Below are 22,402 nucleotides of genomic sequence, written 5' to 3'. Positions count from 1 at the left end.
AATCCACCTGTGTTTTTCCTGCTTTAACAAACCAAAATGTCTCCTGTTCAACCAGTCCATTAATCCAAAATGTAGGTTATAACAATACAAATGGTCAATTAAAACTTATTTTACACAGGTTAGGTCAAATGTCCCCTAATGTTTTCTTGATATTTGCAAAGCGCAGAAAGGAAAATGAGAGTGTGCAAAGCTGTTGCAATTCTAGAGCAGTGTGGTTGGATGAATAAGCCTTATAATTGGAAAGGAAATTCCTTTATGAGCCAAACTCTGTACTGGGAATATACCCTGAAGACTTTGTTGTAACTGTAGCAGTCACTGCTCATTGACTGTGGACAGACGACTTGTACACTCCAAAAGGATAATTGCACTATTATAAAAGAACATTGATATACCTTCTACTGGAATGTGAATAAAGGAACTGGCAGCCTGTTTGTCTTTGAAGAGACACAGTAACGTATACTGTGGGTAAGAAGGGAAGAACTTTGCCCGCTTGTAGAGTTTTTGGAAACTCATAATTTATAATGATTTGAAACAGTCTGGAAACTCTGCACTGTTTTGTTAATATTTACATTTAATGTCTTAAATTGAATGAAAAAAAAAAGATTTTTTCCCTTGAAAGTTGCTCAGTCTAAGCACCTTAAAAACCCAAAGAAAAGAAAACAACATAGATACAATCATTTTAATGAGGTTTTTTTTTTTTTTACACACATATCATTTTATAAATGTATCGTCCGCCTGTAGTGGCCTTGTCTGAGCAGCCCCCTCCCCTGCAGAGCATGTTTGATGACTGTGCTTAGGTGAATTGCAGCAGCAGTAGGTGACATTGACCCTGGCACTATCCATTTAAAATAATGGCCACTGGATATTCCACGCTGGAACAAATGGGCAGAACTGGCAGTCGTTTTAGCTATTGATTTATATTGCATGTGTGTTTGTGTCAGCAGGGTTGTTCTGTCAGCGTGTAATGTGTCTCTAGTGTGGCACCCGCCCCTGTGGCATGGAAATAGATGGCACAGAGGTTAGAGTACAGAGAGAGAGAGAGAACAGGACACATTTCCTTCATACCTCTCTCTAGCCCGTTCTCCCCTGTCTTCTCCCTCCCACTTTGGGATTCTAAGCGAGAGAGTGCCTCACCAGCAGTGCGCTCCTCCCTCCCTCTCTCCCTCCCTCCCCTTTCTTGCTCCCTCTCTCCCTCCCTCCCTCCCCTTTCTCTTGCTTTCTCTACCTCTGGCACTCTCTCTTTCTCTCTCTCTCTCTCTCTCTCTCTTTTTCTCTCTTTCTCTCTCTCTCTTTCTTACTCTCAGTCAAAGGAGGGATTCTCCGTAACCAGCTGTAGCCTAATGTGATCCTCACTTCTCATCACCATTTCATTGATGTTCTCTTGTTTTTAGATGTATTTTCTCTCCTGAATTAAATTCACTCTGCTGCCGATGTCACAGCTGACATCCAGTGATTGGATGCTACCAAGGTGCACAAGGGGTGGAGGAACTGGAAGAGAACTTTTAAGGCTGCTGTCAGTGCGCCTTTTCCTTCAATCTACACACATTGGATTGGTTCATTTGCTGTTGAGATCCTAGTCAACAATGGAGGGATTTCTGTTGTAGTGGATGACTCATTTAGGTTATTTTTCCCCACGAGACTGTTGGATATCGATTTCTTTTTTCTTTTGTTCCACCTGCGTGTTTCATCTCTCAGATACTCTGTAGAATCTGTTGGGACTTTTATGGAGTGTGAAATTTTTGCAGTAAGTGCGAAGTTTGGAGGAGCTAAGTGATAGAAAGCATGGCTGATGAAACTGCAACTGAGTATTAAACCCTTCTGTCCGGGGAGGTAATCCAGGTAAGACTAATTCACTTGCATGTCCACATATATATAATTATAAGTGTTTTGAAACATACATTTGCAACCATGCACTGAGGGCTGTTGTACTTAAGAGAGCAGACAGGTCTATTAGTTAGGACTGAAATGTATTATTAACCCTGTCTGACATCTCTGCCATTGGTGTTTTTGGAACAGGACACGTATGTCATGAAGGAAGAATACTTAATACTCTCAAATATTTCTGTGTGAATCTTGAACGCTTAGCAACAGTCAGTGGACAAAGAGAGACCTCTGACTGAGTAAAAAGTTGTCTCAACAGTTGCATGAACTCTGATACATTTGGCTCTCTCTCTTTTTTTAATATATGATCTGAGTGCGAGCATCACAAAAGCTTTGATTCTTTGGCCCTCATGATCCCAGAGAGTGAAGGTGCATTTTGTCATTAGCCCTTTTAAATTCTGCTGATGTACATAATACTCAGAAAACCACCCAATAACTATAGCTCTCACTTTCACTGTAGGATTTGCTAATTTGATCAGTATTAAGAAATCCAAATGCAACCATCAGGATAGTTTGCTATCACTGTGGCTCTTTTGACTCTCTACACTCAGACACACACACATTTACTCAAGTACTGTGCTTAAATACAATTTTGAGGAATAATTACATTTCAGGTTCATTTACACTTAAATTCCATTACGTGTTGGAGGAAAATATTATACTCTTTACTCCACTTTAAATTCAATTATTCATATATTAAAAAAAAAATAGTCCCAACAATTGGAACATTACAAACTTTTAATACTTTAAGTACACTTTGAATGCTAGTACTTCGTACTTTTATCTACGTAATATTGTGAATTTGACTTGTAACAGAATATTTTGAAACTGTATTGCTACTTTTACTCTGAAGTAAAAAGTAAAAGATATTCTTCCTTTTTCCACCACTGGATGGTCACGCCATATGCCATTTGAAAACTTGAAAACAAAGACACCAACTATTTCAGAATTTCTCGTTTCATGACAAATCTAGGAGAATTTAGACAACCTTACAAGGACAAACTTTGTGGTGTTTTATATTACATGAGCATTTAATTAAATTGACATTCGCTCAAATCTATTTTCATGACCTTCTAAACCATGACTAAAAGGCTTGCACTCTCCCAATGAGACTGAGTCAGAGGTATTTCAAGTAAAAGATCAACATTTTAACTAGTAGAGATGGAGCCTGAAAAGAAGCTTTGCATTGACAGCAAGCTCATTGAAACTCTTTCCTAATGGCTTCTTCATCTGTCACAAATAGTTTTAGGTTTATCTGGCTCTAATAGTCTCCATTTATGTAAAATCCACTTCAACAGTCCAAGAACTAGTCCAAATTAGGTGGCTGATTACCAAATGTCATTTTTCTGTACAGTTTCTACCCTCAACCCTTTCATTTCTATTCCCACACATCCAGATATGACCACAGTATCCATGGAGCCTGTAGGAGTCCTCGTGGAAAGGGGCGCCAATGCCACCGAGCCCCCTCTGAATGACACAGCCCATGAGGACTCAGCCGCCACCTTTACCATTGGCACCATTCTGTCCATCATGTGCCTTGTTGGAGTCTCAGGAAACATCTACACCCTGGTGGTCATGTGCCACTCTATGAGGACTGCAGCTTCTATGTACATCTACATCATAAACTTAGCTTTGGCAGATCTGCTGTATCTTCTCACAATACCCTTTATAGTCTACACACACTTCCTAGAGGTATGGTACTTTGGGGACATAGGGTGTCGGATTCTGATCAGCATGGACTTTCTGACCATGCATGCCAGCATCTTCACGCTGACAGTCATGAGCACAGAGCGCTACTTTGCTGTGCTCAAGCCACTCGACACAGTCAAGCGGTCCAAAAGTTACCGGAAGGCGATCGCTCTGCTGGTCTGGGCTGCATCTCTTGTCCTCACCCTACCGATGATTGTGAGGATTCAGCTTAAGACCGCAGGCAACAAGGCTATGTGTCAGACCACCTTATCACCACTCTCCTACAAAGTTTACATCTCTTTACTGTTTTGCACTAGCATTGTCGCCCCAGGACTGATTATTGGCTATCTCTACATCCAGCTTGCGCGCACTTATTGGGTTTCACAGACGGAGACCTTCAAACAGACCAAGAAGCTTCCCAATCAAAAGGTGAGTGTATCGCAATATAGTGTATTTTGAGAGGTTCTTTTTCACAAAAGCTCAGCTTCTAGTGCTTTGTGGGCTTTACCCAAAGATTTATGCAGTGAATATTTGCATGTATCTAAAATCTATAATTTTGATTTGGTTATGTTTAGGCACTAATTAATTAGTTAGGATAAGAGGGAAAAATAACAAAACTAACAAAAATAAAACTTCAGAATGAACTAGTTCATGTTTAAAAATAAAAACCCGTTAACTCTGATCTCCTGTGTCAAAGGTTAATGTTTGTTGACCTGCCCAACTACTCCAACCTCCTCCCTCTGTGTACTTTGTGGAGAGAGGACAGTCTCTTTAAACTAATGTCCGGCCCAGTTCTCAGTTCTCCTTTTTTGGTGGGCAGCACCCTAGACCTTGTCTCTCACATCTTACCCAGTCGTAGCTGGAAATGGATCCAGACACATTAATCAGGTACAAAGTGATGGATAGGGAGGAATTTCGGCAAGACACTGCTGTGCAAAATATTACCACAGGCGTTCCACTCACAATGCCTGTTGCTTCAGTCATACTGTTCATGAAGACTGTATTAAATCCTGAAGGATGGGATCGTTCCTATCCTGTAGCTTATAGGCATGTGGCATTCTGTCTCACAGCTATTGTATGACCTCCTGTTTCTAGTGTTAAGAACACTATTACCATAAAAGATAAACGGTTGTTTTGTTTTTTTAAGCATATATGACTGTAGCAGCATCGGTTTGGCTCTCTGCTTAAAACATCCCATTATCAATCCTCTCCCTGCTGCTGGTGGTTTTCTATTTTCCATTCCGCTCTTGTCTTTTTCTCATGCTGAGACAAAACCTGGTCCAATTTGCCTCATAGTGGGGCTTAAGATGATTTCATTTTGTCTTATCAATGTGATTAACAATGTGGCAGAATCTGCGTTTTATGTGTTAAAGGCAGACCAAATGTCCTTCCGTTTAATCTTTCTGTCTCTACCAATGCTGTGTATCTATGGATCCCTTGCTGTGCTGCTACACTGGAGAAGTGAGGCAGGATTTGATTTGTCTCAGTGTTTGGATTACATTGTGTTAGGAATCTGACATTAATGCACAATTATCTGCACAGTGACTCTGCTTAATATTTTATCTCCGCTGGTCTTGTGTCCCAAAAGGTGTTGTACCTGATCTTCACCATCGTGCTCCTCTTCTGGGCATGCTTCCTGCCCTTCTGGATCTGGCATCTGCTGGGTCAATTTCACCCCTCACTGTCCCTGTCCACCAAAGCCAAACGTAACATCAACTACCTGACCACGTGTCTGACGTATTCCAACAGCTGCATCAACCCTTTTCTGTACACGCTACTCACCAAGAACTACAAGGAGTACCTGAGGAAGCACAAGCGTTCCTGGACAGCTGGCAGCTACTTCAACAGGAGGAGTCGTTTTCAGCGTTCGCCACGCAGGTCGCCATCTTCCAGCAGTCAGCAGTGTACAGAGAGCTTTATGCTCACGCACACAGCCTCCCTGCGAGCACATAACAGCAGTTTGTAAGGTAGGAACAGAGTTTTCTGACTAACCTTTTGTTATTTGATAAGAAAAACAAGAGACAATCTTTAAAATATAGCCTAAGACTTTCCCTAAACACGACTTAGTGCTGCATTAAAATTAAACTACTTTTCCGTCTTTCAACTAACAACAACAGCCTGGGATCCAGTGGATGTTTTGCACTTTAGGCTTTGTTGGAGTGTTCTATGAGAGGAAAGCCTGCCTCTGATGGTTTATGTAACTTCAGATGGCACTGATTTCTGGCTCTCTGAAAACGTGTCTGTTTAGGATTCCTACTTCCTGCAGTGTAATAGTGTGCTGCGTAAACATGTCCATATGGGACAACTGCTGCTTCTTGATGTTTATGTGTGGAACTGGGTGAGCCGTTGAAACACATTCAGCAACAATAAATATCTCATTGCATGGGAAATTCATAAAATTGAGAACAGCAATTATATAATCGCTCTTCTAAAAAACCTTTTGTGTGTGTGGAAGTTTCAGAGGACTGTCTCCTTCCTCGGGTGCACAAAGTCATCATATACTGTATGAGTCATGGGACAGTTCCAAAGATATATGTAAAAAAAATCAAAGATTTTGATCTAACTTCAGTTTATTTTATTTAACTTCAGTTCATTATTCACGTTTATTATTTTATAATGGCAGTATGTTTCTACCTCTCAGTATATTGCTGTGATTTGATCATATACTGTACATTCAAATGTGTAACTGTATCTACCACTTAGGAGCATTTCAGGACTTTCAACTGCATCTCACTGTCTTTCTTGAAGACTAAGTAGAAGAGTAGGTGAAAGCTCAGGGGCTGAACAATGAACAATGAACTGACTTTTTATATAGAAATGTATACAGCTGTAGGTAATTGGCATTAATTACGCATTAAAATAATTAGTTCGGTTTGTTACCTCCCCATGTTTTAGAAATGGGGTGTCAAGTGTTCTAAAAATAACACATAATCATGCATTATTCATAGGACTTCATTCTACATGCACAGTGTCAAAATCCTCTATAATGATCGGATTTTCCAGCTTGACTTTACCTTTTAATAATGTTGAGTATCGCCTATTACATCAAGGAAGCTTTAGCCACTTTATGACTGAAATATTACCCACTGTAGCTGTATATCACCTAAAGCCTTCCTTTCTTGTCCTTTTTACAATATGATTTTTGGTCAGATTAGACTTTATTTAAGCTTTTAACTGTCTTTTCTAACATCCATCTTTCCACATTCAAGGACTAAACTATGTTTTTTTTTTAAATTATTTCTCAGCTTTGCACCGTCGCCAGATGTCACAATTCTTTCATTGCAAAAATATTTTGTGTATATTTGCGCACTGGTCCATCGGTCAGCACAACTGTCTCATGCATTAAATGGGTTTTAGATGTCAGTCGCAAACGTTCCTTGCAGAGGAAGCTGGAGGAATCCTGGTGCAGCGGAGTGGAATAGAGGGTGAAAGCAGAGTGAGGGGAAAAGGGGGTGGGGTACAGTACAGTGGCAGGACGCACACACATACACATACACACACACAGGCACATAGTTGCCAATAACTTGCCACTTAGATAGTAGCACAGCAGTATATCTATGCAGAGAAAAACAAAAGAAAAACAGCTGACACATTGGATTTTTTTGTTCTTTCGCAGATAATCACATCTGCTAAGTTACTAAATAAAATCACAACTAAGTCCAGGTTGACACAGCAGGATATTATGACTGATGAGTGTTTATCTTTTTCCCCACAATCTCTCCAATAAAACTAGACTATTTTATGTTCCAAAATAATATTCATACTAATTCATCCCACAAGAGTAAAAAAGACGGAAAAATCCGATATTTACAATCCTGTTCATAACATTGCACTCAGCTAATATATTGGTAGTGCTTTACCCTTGATTACTGTGGGTGGTGTGTGTCCAGGCTGCCTGCAGAGAGAAAGAGCAGTGAGTCATATATTACTGCTCTGCCTTGGAAAACAATGCACTGAGTGACAAACACTATAATTCACAAGCGCAAAGAATATGGCTCCATATTATGCCTGCACACATGTCAGACAGATACATGCACAGTATTTCACAAACCACCACCACCAATAAACTATGTATGTTTTATTGAATGCCAGTATTTTAAGAATTGTCCAGTTTCTAACTTGTTTCTCACTTGATGTTTCCAGTAACAAACAGTGTGAACAGTTGTCGTCTTTTTTGCTATCCCACGGGAAGTTGAGGGCTGATTGAAATTTTCCATACGAATCCTCCAGAACATGTTAGCTTAGCACAATGGTGGTGGTGGGGCGGCAGTTAACATCTGGCAAAACAGGAGAAATGCAGTTGGAGGTGAGCACTGTTTTTTTAGCCATATTTCTTATTTTCTTGTCTTGCTTTCAGGCTTTTAAAGGCACCTTTGACAGAGCTGTGCTGGGTGACTGAAGTATGGAGTAATGTTATTGGGGGGGTTTTTTGCCATTGGGTAGTGACTAATTATTTTTTTAGTGATTAATACACACTTTTTGGGGGGCAGTCCGCCCAGAGTTTTGTTTAGCAGTTGTAGTATTTGTAACATTTGTAATTCATTAATCTCAAATTAATAATTGAAAATGTTAAAAATAATCTTTAACTATTTGAAGGTGGACACATAAATATCCAAATAAAGTGGCAATATATGCAATATGTAATTGATAAAAATTTTAATTTAAGTTTTCTAAAAATTTTGATTTCCCTAAATGGTATTAGTACAAATACAAACTAAATATGCAGCATGACTGCAGAGGCACACCTTAGCCCTGTTACCTGTCAAATCAGCAAAGGGAGGATCATCAAATTGGTGTTATATTAATTTACTAATAACAATATAAAAAGCAAGCGTTTAATTCTAATTAAATATAAATAGTTGTATATAATATGTGGAGAAATAGTTTAATATTACAGCTATCACAAACATGACAACGCTCCAGCTGGAAAATTTCCTCATTTGCTTTTTTGAAGTGAGGCAAAACAATGAAGCGGTAATATCAAACTGAGAGTGTGGATTGATTTTATAGCGTCCTGCCGTGAAATCACAGCCACTGTGGTTAAATGGCCCTGAGGACAGCAGCAAAGATAAGACTGGATTCTGTGAGCATGAAGCTATGATATAATTTGCTTTCTTTCTGCAAAGTAATGAATGTATTATCTCTGCGTTATAGATAAATGTTGAACTATTATCTATTTCAATACTGACATTGTATTCATTATTAATTTCTTAATTAGTGGAGAGCAGCACCTTCCTCTCCCTTTCTCAAAGGCTGTTTCACACTTGGCTCTGCAGACTATTGGTGACTGTTGGAAAGTGGTGCACACGAAGGCCAGTTTTTACCACTGCACCTTTGGAAAATCAATTTTGGAATAAATGAGCTATTGGAAAACGCAATGGGTCATGAAAATGGAATTATATATTTTACCTTCAGTCTACCTCGGTTAAATTTATTTAAAACTTACACCTTTCTTTCTTTTTATTGGTTTCCACACACATCTTTCATTGCTCTAAATGGAGTCATCATCACTGGCTAATATGGCCTTGGGCTAAATTCTAGAGTGTCTCGTAAATGTTTCCTCAATAAAAAGTTTCAGGCTAAACACATGAATTAACATGGTGACAGCTGCCTGGCAGGCACTGTGGAAGTGCCCTAACTCCTAATGCACACAGATAGCATCATACCCGAGGAAGCAGCCACTGGACGCAGGAAATGGTGAGAACCGGGCATTTTTAGCAGTCACCGTGGAAAACATGGACTGTATAGCCCCGTTTTATAGGCTTGTGGTTGGACATTCACCGCAGGAGCAAAAGCATATGGAATTTTGCATCAAGAAGCCTAATTATTCCATTCATAGCCTATAAAGGATAAATATTTCCCACACACGGGTCTGAGATTGCCCTTAAATGTGTTGCTAGTTTCACAAGAATGTAACTGGGATAAGAGTGGATGAGGACATTTGTTTAGTTGCTTTGTTATTGCCTGTTCCAATCTATGGCACATTTGTAAACTGTATCAATTATCTACAAAACAGATATCCGGTGTGTGGATAAAAACCATGCATAGACTGGGCTGCTATACATGGTAACAGACAGAGATATACATCAACATAATCTGTGTCTATATATGATTATGAATAACCCCTTGTGTGTGTAATCTGTTGAGAAAACATGTTAATATATCAGATATTGTCATTGTTTAGACAGGTCTAAATGTTGGCCCTTTTCCCCCCAGATAAGGAGAGGAAATTAGTCAGCAGAGGAAGTGGGAATTTAAATGAGAGAAAAGGTTTTCGAGCAATATTTCTCCGTGTCAGCTGTGTCTGAATAGAAAAGTGAATAATTCATACAATGAACTAAACAAACTGCAATACTAAAACTGCTTGTGCATACCCATCTATATTATTCATTAACTTTAAAGTATTGTCTTTCAATGTTTTTAAAGGAATATATGATGATTGTGCATCCAGGAAAAATCCATTGCAGGCTGTTGGCTAATAAGAATAGAAAAGAGAGAAAAAGGGAAAAGATTGCCAAAGAAAAAAAAAAAAACCTTTATCAACAGAAATTTGGAGGGCAAAGTAAAACTCAAGGACTAGAGCTTGAACTGTTGTTGTGTTTCTAGCCATGCTAGCAGCATATCTGAATCGCAATGTGAGCCTACCACTTTAGTTTACATTGAAACATCTCAACAATATCAAATAGCTTTCCATAACATCTTATACAGACATTCATTCATGAGCTGGGGCCTCTCTGTGTGGGGTTGTGTGTGCATATTCTCCCTGTCTGGGTGGGCACTTGCTGGGTACACTGTGCAGCTCTGTTTCAGCTCTGTGATGGACTGGCGATCCCAGGGTGTACCCTCTCACCCAGTGTCTGCTGGGATTGGCCCCAGCCACCCACGACCCTGACAAGGATAAGCAGTTATAGGAAATGGATGATTTCATTCATGATCCGCCAATTTTATTTCCTAAGTATAGAGAAGGAATGACTTATGACATATTCTGCCTCTGACTGGCGAATACTCATTTCCTCCGTTGGTTAGGTTGGTGAGGTTGATTAGGTTGAGGGATGAGGGTTGAGATTGGTTAGGATTAGATGAGATAAGAGCCCTCCTGATACAGATCAAGATTTTTTTTTCAATCTGAATATTATATTTGGATATTTAGGATATCTAATCCGATACCTTAATTAATTAAATATAAATATGATAATAAAGAGCAGCCACTGCTGTGGTATGGACCCAGCCTTGATATGTGGTCTACCATGTGAGCTACTATGGCATCCCGAGATAATAGATTTGTTAACATCAGAGTGTAGAGTATCCCTGCGTTGTGCCAACCTCAGTGTCTGAGTCACTCAGACTGAGTCACACACCCACATCAGTTTTCTCATCCACACAGAGAGATGCTGCACTGTAGTAAAGGAGCAGTGCTGCAACATGAACAGCTGAGATGGACAAACACTGAATTTAGTAAAGATTGATTTTAGCCAATACAGATCCATATATGGGTCAAAACATCTCTATAAAATGCCATTACTGTTGGTGGATGCAAAAAAGATATTTATTCATATTATTTATTTATCAAACAATCTTAATTATGCATTCTCAAGCACACACATCCACACACTATACTCAAATCTCCACCAACTTATCATTTATAGATAATCCTAATTCATTTCAAAGTCACTGTCCGTGCCAGCTTCACTGGATGCCTTTTTAGTTATGCAGGGTTTGGAGCCGTAGGTTTGATTTACTTATACTGAATTAAGTGTATCTTTGACCACAGGATCATGAATACACATCGATTTGATTGATTTATTTCAATGTGAAATGTAAAAACCCCAAGGTTAAATCCACAAGGTTGCTCTGCTGGGTTGCAATGCCTCTGGCATGGTATTTTTTGGAATAATTTTTTAACAGATTTCACTCATTTTCCCACAGTCCTTTGTAGTTTTTGCCTGTCGGGGGGCCAAGGGTGAAGAAATACATATATATGTAAGAATAGGGATGAGCAGTGCAACGCCCGCACAGGTGCGCACTTCAGTTTACTTTAGCTTCAGTTGATCACACGCTCTACTGCAGCTGACGCTTTCAGAGTCCATCCTCTGTGTATTTTGGTGTGTTAGCCTTGATGAAATCATAATACACTTGAAGTCCAACGCCAATGTTAAATGAGTGTTGTTTACTGTGGCTGTTAGCATAAATCATCAAGGCTATCAAATCCTACAGCTTTATATATGTTCATGGTGCATGCCGTAGCGAACTAAACTCTCCCAATAAACTCCAGAAAGATCAAACAAGAGAAGCCTTGACCACTATTAGGGCTGGCTATGAAATAATCATTCCCTCACAGACCGGACATGCTCCCAACTTTAATTATAATTGCTTTAATCCCATGTCTAGAGCTGCACATATTATCCCACTTTAAAGTCATCATCATCTGTCATAGGCTGCGCCAGAGCATGTTATATCAGAAATATTGATAGAAGACTCATTAACTTATAGCCTTTTCCCCCCGTGGAGCTTCCATCTCAGCTGCCAAATGAAATAGCACTTGGACAGAGGGTCTCTTGGCAGAAACAAGCAGAGGTCATTCCTGCAAAGGTCATTCAGGGACACAGTAACTCATTCTTTCGCTTATACTGCTGAAAGGACTATTGATCTCCCGGCCAAATATCTAAAAGCTGATTACATTGACGTGGCTCATTTTGGGAATTGAAAATGGGAATTACTGTTCTACTCTCATCTCAGGTGATAGGAAGCTTTGCCTGTAATGACTACTGGCTATATTGTCTGGGAAAGTCCCTGGTGTGATCAATAAGCACCTTAAATCCCCCTCCACTGCTGTTCTGGGAGATTATATAGAGGCTGGAATTGATCGAGTGGCCCCTTATCTTAGCAGAGTTCAGGCTAATGTTTCGACCCTCATTTCAAATGATGGAACTCCTGTTTCTCTCACGATCTGGTGCACATAAATGTATTTCATATATATTCATTTTTCCCCGAGTCACACTTTATCCTCATTATCAGAATACTTGCTTCTCAGCAGCTCATGTGTCATGTTTTTATTCTTTCACACATCCCAGCCAGACAGGTCACGTGAATTGGGAATGAAAAGTCAGTTTGTGCAGAGTTCAGCAAAACAGTGTTGTTTTTTTTGTTTAGTTTCTGTTTTGTGTTCTGAGCCCTTCAACTAGCAACTATTTTGGAGCTGCACTTTTGCATTTTACTTATTTAAATGATAGGCAAGATGTCAGAGTTATGAAACTCATTAACAATTTCCTGCAGTGTATAAGCTTACCAATGCAGAACTGTACATAATTGGTTATCAACTTTACACCCAGGACACATTTTTTTCCAGCAATGTTTAAGTATGCTACAGGGCCATATTAACCTTTAAGAGGGACTAGGGGCAAAAGTTGTTGTTGGGCCCCCATTAATAGACCATCCTCTGTTGACTGTGTAAGAAAGTTCCCACTATACATGGAAGCTTTGCCCAACCCAGACTATACAACCTGTATGATGTAATATATTAGGCTCCAGGTTTCTGTCTTAGTTGATCAGATTAATTTAGTTAAAAAAATATGGGTTGGAATATGCATAAAATAAGTAAACTTTGAAAAAATCAATTAATTTTTCAACCTCTATTTTATTTTTGTAAACATGGCCATTTTATGTATCAGGCTAACTTTGCTTCTCCATTGTATAACTTCAGAAAATATTTTGGTTAAAGGCTAAATCAACTTTTTACATGAATAATTCCTTGTCTCAGAGTCCAACTGAAATCCCCTGGATTAGCTATTGTAGCTAACTCCATCATGATCATCTGGGGTAATTTGTCAGCTAACCACTCTGAGCTATCTATTAATTTAAAGTCATGTCATTAATTACTTACAGTTCCATATATGAAACTGAAGTAGAACATTTAGATTTCAACAATACTGTGAGTCTGTAGTCATGCTAGTATGTCTGGTTGGCTGCCAGTGGTTCTGTGAGCTAAACGCTAACATGCTCATAATAATAAGTTTAACACGTTGATGTTTAGTGGATTTACCATGTGCACTATCTTAGTTAGCATGCTAACATTTAGTATAGCTGAGACTGATGGCAATGTCATTAGTTTTGCAGGGATTTGGTACATTATCCCGTGGGGCTTCCTCTTGCTGTCTTTCTACTGCTGCCTTGTTCCATTTGATTTAGATTCTGAATGTAAAATTCAAGTTTGCTTGGAAGGTTTTAGGAGTCTCATGCTGCTTGCCCTGTTTATACATCATCACGTTTTGCCAGAGTCATGTTTACCTAAACCCTCCAACGGAGATCCAGTTTGAAAAGCTATTGAGACAGCTAGCTCTCCTTTACAAGGCAGGGCCACATTAGGAACTAATGCAGGATTTGTCGTAGTTGATATTGGACTTTACTGGTGACAATCATTTGGGATGCCTGGGAGCCCAGCTCCAGTTGCCTGCTTTGTCCATTTGGTAATCCAGACTTGGTATCAGATAAAGCTGCTGTATAAGCCCACTTTGCTGTTTACCAGGACTATGCTGAACCCTAATGGAAAAACTCACTGCAGTGTGACAGCATGAGAGAACATATCAGACCTCGAGCTGCTGGCTCTTTTCTGACCAAAAAAAAAAAAAAAAGGCTTGGGGACATTTCTTTAGAACTTTAAGCCCTGGCTTTCACGCCACATGCAAAATGCACTACATGGCCTTAAGCACTTTTAGCCACTGCTTCTATAAGGATTTAGAGCTTCTGGTTTTGGGCCGAGGCAAAATTAAGGAATACAGAGATAAGGGTGAGGAGAGGAAAGATAGAGAGGGTGAGTATGGTATATATACAGAAAGATAGGGTCAGGTGAACTCTGTTTTTTTCATTCATTCTGCTGTCATAGAAAAGAATGAGGAGGCAAAAAGTAGATCGAGCGAGAAGACAAGAAAATAGATGGATGTGTCCACTGTGCTGAGGCTAAGCAGAATAATTGTTCAAGTTCAAGTTCACGTCAACTTTATTATCAATGCTGCCATAAGTAAAGGACATACAGAGAATTGAAATTGCGTTTCCCTCTTATCCCTGGTTCAAACAGCAATAAATAATATAAAATATAAGTAAAAGATGTAAAAAAATATAAAATAAAAATCAGTGCCATCCTGATGGCCTGGTGCGGGCAAAGAAGGAAGGGGGGAGTTCAGCATCCTGATGGCCTGGTGGATAATGCTGTCTCTCATTCTGCTGGTTCTTGTCCGGAGGCTCCTCATTCTTCTCCCGGAAGGCAGGAGGCTGAAGAATTGGTGGTTGGGGTGGGTGGGGTCGATGATCTTCTCAGCTGCTCTCACTATGTGCTGCAGGGTCTTCCTGCAGGATGCAGGTCAGGATGCTCTCGGTGGTTCCACGGTAGAATATGTGCATGATAGGGACTGGTGCTCTGGCTCTTCTCAGTTTGCAGAGGAAGTAGAGGCGCTGCTGAGCTTTCCTGGCCAGTGATGCGGTGTTGCTGCTCCAGGAGAGGTCCTCAGTAAGGTGCACACCCAGTAACCTGGTGCTGCTCACTCTCTCCACAGCAGCACTGTTGATGGTCAGTGGAGGGTGCTGGGTGGAGGCTCTCTGGAAGTCAACAATAATCTCCTTCATCTCTCCACGTTCAGAGAGAGATTGTTGTCTTTGTACCACTTGGCCAGATAGCTCACCTCATCCCTGTAATTTGACTCATCATAATTGTTGAGCCCCCACCACAATAGTGTCATCCGCAAACTTGATGAAGAGGTTGCTGTTGTGTGTTGGTGTGTAGTCATGGGTCAGCAGGGTGAAGAGTAAGGGGCTGAGCACACATCCTTGGGGAGCCCCTGTGTTCAGTATGATGTCTTCTGGTCAGCAAGTCCAGCAACCAGTTGCAGAGTGAGGTGTTTAGTCCTAGACAGTCCAGTTTCTGTATCAGCTGCTGGGGGATGATCGTGTTGAAAGCTGAACTAAAGTCTAAGAACAGCATCCTCACATATGAGTCTTTAGTGTCCAGGTAAGTGAGAGCTGAGTGGAGGCCGGTCATCTCATCATCTTGGTGTCTGTGACATCATCAATGCATTTGCTGATGTAGGCAGTAACAGTGTCTGAATACTCCTGGTTGATGATCTGGTGGTTGTAGGTGGCTGCCTGCTTAAACATGTCTCAGTCTGTGGTGTTAAAGCACCCTCTGGCCACACCCGTACCTGCTTCTGGACCGGTCTGTATGCTGGCATTAGCATCACAGTGATGTGGTCCGAAGCGCCGAGATGGGAGAGGGGTGAGGCCTTGTATGCTCCTCTCAGTGTTGTGCTCCAGTGTGTTGTTTCCCCGTGTTGCAAAGTCAATGTGTTGGTATAACTGAGGAAACACTGTCTTGAGAATTGCATGGTTGAAATCTCCAGCCACAATGAGAAGTCCCTCTGGATGGGCTGCCTGTTGATCAATAATGGCGCTGTACAGTTCACTCAGTGCCTTGTCTCTGTCATTGTTGATGCAGCTGGGAGGGATGTAGACTGCAACAAGCAGGATGGCAGAAAACTCCCTCAGTAGATAGAAAGGCCAACGCTGCGTCTGTACACAGTGGCATCATATATCAATCAGATTGATACATGATGTGTAAGTGATGTGTAATTGTGTAAAAGTATTGATGTGTATGTGTGTGTGTGTGTGTGTTGAGAGATGTGACTGACCCAGGACAGCTGTGTGTGTTTATAGTCCTCAGGTCCTCAGCTGCACACATGCTTGTAAATACTTATCCTCTGACCCTGGACAAAAGTGTCTGGCATCTGCACACAATTTGGCATCTCAGTCGGGGAGAGGGGGCGGGGGTGGCCACACCTACACGAGCAACACACTGCATAGAAAATCAGCCCTGTGCTCTTTCATGTTAATCCACGTCTACTGTATTAAACACCTCGCAATGCTCCAGCTGGCTTTAGTTGTCATCCTCCCCTTCCTGCTGTTTCCCTTTGCGCTCCCGTCCTGTTACAATGATGGAAATGTTTGTATGTTTTCGCAGGATGATGCGGCTCAGCCGAATGTGTTACATCATGGTCAAACGCACAGAGGCATGACGGAACCAGGTTTTTTAAGCTACCCTTTGCTCTCTCTTAGCAGACTTTGTGAGATGAACTGTGAAGACTCTCGCTGCCGCGGTGTCAGTCAATGTGAGTTATTACTGCACCTCATAACAGCACGAAATGGAACTGCAGAGCCATCATTTTTTTTCACGTTCAGGCTGGCATCATGAGATAGATGCTGACCTTGTAAAATGAGCGATACACCTTTTAAAACAACTGAATCAGATTGATTTGGCAGTAGTTACTATTTGTAACATATTGTCTCTTCAGAGACTTGACAAGTTATTACCTGACCAAAACTCTTTGGTTTTGGTTAGAGAAAGATTGTGATTGTGGAACTTGTTCACATTTACGCAATTAAAGTTCTTGGTTGTCTGTTAGTCCGCCTTGAAATTATACAAGAAGTGTGCTCTATAGATTTTACCTCATAATCATCATAATAATCATATCTGATAGATTAAATGTCTTTGTCTTGTTCACTGTAATCTGTATGGTGACAAACAGGAACTATCAAGCATAGCTTCCATGGTACAGAACAATAAAAACGGAAAAACTTTAAAGTTGTAAAAAGACAGGGCTCAGGTGCAGTTTAGAAGTAACTCGCTGTTGTTTATTATTAATACACAAATATTTTCAAATGGAAATAAGAGAATAGAATGACAAAATGACAAAAACTTTCTTTCACTCATCAACATTCTTATATATAAAGGTAATGGTATAACTAATAACATTATTGCTCGATCCATGCCATTTCATCTCGACCCTAGGCCATAGCAGGGAATTGGCACACCTGAATATACATCTGGGACATGGCATTAATAATATTTTATTCACACCTGACTGTGACAATGAAAAAAAGCCATGAAAACATTTGTTCTTGTCCTTGAGAGTAAACAGTTCCACAGAAGTGTCGAGCAGGAACAGGGAGTCCTGGGGAGACTAGGCTTCGTCCCTGAGGTATCACCCAGCTGACACCGGACCCAGATCTTGAAGTTTCTCAGATATCATATCAAAATGAATTAATTATTTATTATGGAAAAAGGACTCCTCTATGAATCAAGTGCATTTTTCTCTAATGGCCTCCCCAAGGGCCAAGCAGGATGAAGACCTGAGACCTTCATTCCTCAGCAGACTTTTTCTGGCTGCAGGAGTATGTTTGATCAGGAGACGAGGAAGACTCTAAATGAGGAGGATGCATTATTTAAACTGTCCTGAAACAAAGTGCTCCCTGTTTCCTCCTCCAGACTGCACTGGGTTCTTTTCTCCCACAGCCATAGAGGTTCACTGTGTGTTTCAAATCACTTTTTACTGTTTCTTTGTCTCTTTTCTACCAGTCAATGTCTCAATCTCTCTTCTGGTTCAGCTGTTTATCTTGTGCATCTCCATCTCTCTGTCCAAACACAGAAAATCAATCTGGCTTGTTGAATGACAGGTTGAACAGACACCAAGGAGCCCCACTCACATGTTTGAGCTCCTGTCCTCATCACTAGTGGAATAACTGCTTTTTCCATTACAATAAATCAAGATGCATTTGCATTTGTTTTCTGGGGGATCCACAGCCATCTGTGTGGGCTAATTTTATGTAGTAAATCAGTTATATGAAGCTGATACAATCAGTGGGAGGTCTGGACATGTGCTCACTGCATGGCCAATAGTACATAAGCACCCACAACAAGTTACACTGTAGAAAGACAATTTATATTCTCGGCCAGTACAAACTTTTCTCCTGCTTCAGCAAAAATGAGCGAGTCCTGAATACACTTTAATTTGTTTCTTTATTCAACACTCCACTACACTGTAAAACTTCATAATTATATTTAATCCACTCCAACCATACAATGAGTACACACAACCATGAGTATCCACAACAACCAAAGGTGTTGGATGGGGCTGAGGTCATGGCTCTGTCCAAGCCAGATAAGTTGTTCCACATCAAATTTCTTTATTGACCTGGCTTGGTACATGATGGCAATGCCATGTGGAAACAGGAAGGGGCCTTGCCAGAACTGTTGCCACACATTTGGATACACCCCATCTCTGTCTGAAATATATTGCATCCCGCAGTAAGCTAGACAAAGGTCCTCGCTCAAAGCACGAGAAACAATCCAACATAATGTGTTCAGAGGTGAAAAAGAAAGTACATTTTAAAAGTTACTGAAATTCCAGTGCTCTGCAAAACAGTGGCATGTGTCTCAAATCACCATGTCATACCCTAATCCCAGTAAAGCTGTTGCATAATTACACATGAGATCATTCCAGAACAGTTGTTAAGGTTTAAGGGTGGCTCAAATATCAACCTGAACACACAGGCATGCTTACACAAACATCGCACTCATGAATAAAGAATAAAGACAGACCAGTTTGAAATATGATTGTGCACAACAAACCTCTATTTTACTATCCCAGATCATAAATTTAATTTGCTTCCTGCTCCTACGTGTTTACTCATAAATACCATGTGGCTTTTGAGTTATACAATAAATCTAATTGTTTTCAAATTTTCAAAAGTTCAGACAAATAGAAGACCAAAATAAAAAGGACACAAATGCCGTGCGGTGCCGTGCACTACAAATGACTCAGAGTTCAGTTTAGCTTTACACATGAAGACGTCGAGTTTCTGGGCGTCAATGTAAAAACAAACAGATCTGACTAATGGTTAGCATCAAAATGCTGTCACACAAGAGCCTGACGGTGACTCCATTTGCAGATGTCCAAACACAACATGCCTCAATATCTAAACTATATATATCTGTAATACTTTATATTTGGACCCACACGTTAATTTAGAAAACAAATTGCAATCTTCACCTAATATCTGTGCCAAGATAAATGATTTAAGATGGTGGCCAGAACCTTAACATTTAACCCTTACATGTAAATTAATGCAATGTGGATATGAATTGTATTTTCATAAAATAAGCTATCCGTCTGTCCTTCTCTGTCTTACTTTGTTGCATTTTCCCTCTATGGTATATCTCTGTCCTTTCTCATCCCTCCCTTTTTGACCTCACGCAGCATCTTCACATCTACAACAGTCGACCACACTGTAATCCTTCGGTTCAGTGATGTGTTTAGACCTCAGACACAGAATACAAATACAGCATTGCCCTTGTCGTGTCATCTTAAGTCAGCAAATATAGAGATCAAGTGATCCATCACCTGGAAACATTCAGTATTGTTGGTGCTGAGCATTAAACGAAACATTTCGACTTTGCACTGTTTAATCTAGATTTTACAAATGCCCTTTGAGGCTTAAAGACATGCTGCTACTTTTATTAAAAGCACTCTGGTGAATGTGTGCATACAGTGTACACGGAGACTAGTCCTGAGCTTAGTTCACCTTGTTATTATCATGTAGGACAGATTTTTTTCCACAACCTGGACACCTTGGGCCATGCTGACTCAGTAGAATCATGCAGCATTTGCTGACAATACAGACAACATCCTAGTCCTCCGCAACCGACGGGCACTGGTTTCAAATCTCGGCACAAAAAGAAGTTTTTAGTCATGTTTTGAGTCATTGTGAGCATAATATTCTCTAACAATTCTGGAAATAATCAGTTCATACAGATTGTACAGATTGTACATGTAATTTCAATATGCAGAGTGAAAATGAAAACCTATGATAGAAACACCGAAAAAATTACTATTTTAGCATTTTAGCGTAAATAAAATTGTAATTTAAAGTGCTTCATTTACTTTTTCATAACATCTCCATAAAACGTCAGGGGTACATCTCCTTAAAACAAAAGCCTACATGGATCAGGATATTATTATTATTATTATTATTATTATTATTATCATTATTATTATTATTATTGTCTTATTGTTATGAACTTATGAACACTTATACTTAAACTACATATTTCTTTATTTTTTTTTACATTTAAGAACATATGTATTGTATTTCTGAAAAACTGTCAAACTACTATAAACTACTGGTTTCTTGAGGGTTGCAATTATTAGAAATCTTTTGGATTATCGGAAGAATAGGTTGTCATAAAGCAGAGACAGAATTGTTTTACTCTGACTGGGAAACAAATGTAGATCTATTGTTCCCACAGGTGAAGAACAAACACAGTTTTAGTTGAGGTTCTGTTGTTGTGTGAAACAGATTTAGGCCAGGGGTACCAAACAGAACCGGCCCACCGTAGACCAGATGATTAATTAATTGTGACGTTTTTTTTTAGAATGAACTGACTGAATATGGAAAAACTGAGACATGCTTTTGAAGGTGCACTGGTTTTCCTAAGATTTATGCTGTTCATCGTCTGTTTCTGATGGTTGAGATGGTTAATTAATTAATTGTGAACATTTTCAGAATGTATGTGTACTCCTTTATACAAAAAGATAGTACACAATCTGGAGTATTTATCAATTAAAGGTTATCATGCAGTGGTTTTAGTGGTCCAGTTCACTAAAATGAGTTTGACTCATTGACAGTATTCCAGGCAGCCAAAATTAAGTGAAATGAACTTCATGAATTTATATTTTATACAGAATTTACATTTGGCATCTGAGCTCAGACCTGGTTAGGAAGCATAGCACAGCAGGGAGTGAAGATAGAATTCAAGTTATCATCACCTGTAGTCTCTGAGTCAAACTAATTAAGTACATGTTAATCAGTGAGTTCTGGAGGTGGTGGTGTACAAATTGTGTTGTTTGGATAGAGCCAGTGCCATAGGACATAAGAATGGCATCGATATTCTACTGTTGACATGACACTTTTACATATAACTCAATTCCTCTACACTGCCTTTGGTTCTCCCTTACATTTTGACCCGTGTCCTTGCCTCTCTAGTAAAATCACTCCTGAACCTTCAGTTTCAGTTAGCTCCAATTGGCCTTTTCAGAGGAAGTGGAACACTAACAAATAGAACGGAGGGACTTTAATGCTTTGTTGTGTGTTGAACTGCTTCTTTGCACAGCACCTTTGTACTTTGTATTTTGTTGTTGAATGCTTGTGGTCTGCATGAGTCTCAACATTCTTTCAGCACTGTAATAAGATAGGTATTTTGGCAACAGGGCTGCAGCCCAGGGGTATTTGTTTCTTTGTGAGGCATCTGCCTAGTTTACAGTCCCATTAGGACAATTTAAGTGTGAGAGTGTGATTGGAAATGTTTTTGCATTTTCCGGCTCATCACTGCTAATTATGAATGACTTTATTACTTTTATCTAAGATACTATGTTAAATAGAGGCTAATGTTGCAGGATTTGCACAACTTCCACTGTTTCCTGATGTCACTGACTCAGCTTTCAACTTTCTTTCATTTGAATTTATTCACGCATGTTTCTCTCTTCTTCCTTAATCATCTTGTGGGAGGATTTGCACTTGAGAAGCTCAGTAAACTCCATCATTGTCAAAGTCCCAGTTCCATTTTGTAAACCTGGCCTCTGACAAAATCAATGAAGAGTTTATGTCTTGTAGTGTATTCTCAGCTTTACTGCCTTTCACCCTGCCTGCATTTTTCATACTCATGACTTATTTATAGATGAGTCACTGTCTGAGCATTTGAGCTGTTTGAATAAATTAGCCGTTGTGGCTAATTAACAGATGCTGCGTGTACTGGGTGGTGTTCTCAGTACTCTTTGGCCCAATACAACACCATTTGTGTCACTGAGGGATTAAACAAAAAGTGAAAGTTCAAGTGAAGGATGTAATGGCATGATGTTTTCTTTGTATATTAAACTATATAACAACCAACATCAGACAATAATGCCCTTGCATTATTGTAGGCAGGCCACCCCAGTCATAGTGTAGATTTTTC

The 22,402-nt window shown here is 39.9% G+C and overlaps 1 protein-coding gene across 2 annotated transcripts in view; it reads left to right on the top strand.

Annotated features, from left to right (window-relative positions):
- Positions 1-1,236: 1,236 nt before the first annotated feature.
- uts2r (urotensin 2 receptor) overlaps positions 1,237-22,402 on the top strand; it is a 56,810-nt gene continuing 35,644 nt past the window's right edge. For both annotated transcript variants that reach the window (XM_019255570.2, XM_010748502.3), the window contains exons 1-3: positions 1,237-1,839; positions 3,278-3,999; positions 5,159-5,537. In XM_019255570.2, the coding sequence (XP_019111115.1) occupies positions 3,280-3,999; positions 5,159-5,536 (1,098 nt within the window). In that variant the 5' untranslated portion in view covers positions 1,237-1,839; positions 3,278-3,279 and the 3' untranslated portion in view covers position 5,537. The remainder of the gene's footprint in view (positions 1,840-3,277; positions 4,000-5,158; positions 5,538-22,402) is intronic.

This window comes from Larimichthys crocea, chromosome XVI, assembly GCF_000972845.2.
Source record: "Larimichthys crocea isolate SSNF chromosome XVI, L_crocea_2.0, whole genome shotgun sequence".
Taxonomy (NCBI): domain Eukaryota; kingdom Metazoa; phylum Chordata; class Actinopteri; family Sciaenidae; genus Larimichthys; species Larimichthys crocea.
Note: the sequence above shows the minus strand (reverse complement) of the source record. Positions and strands in the feature narration are given on the sequence as shown.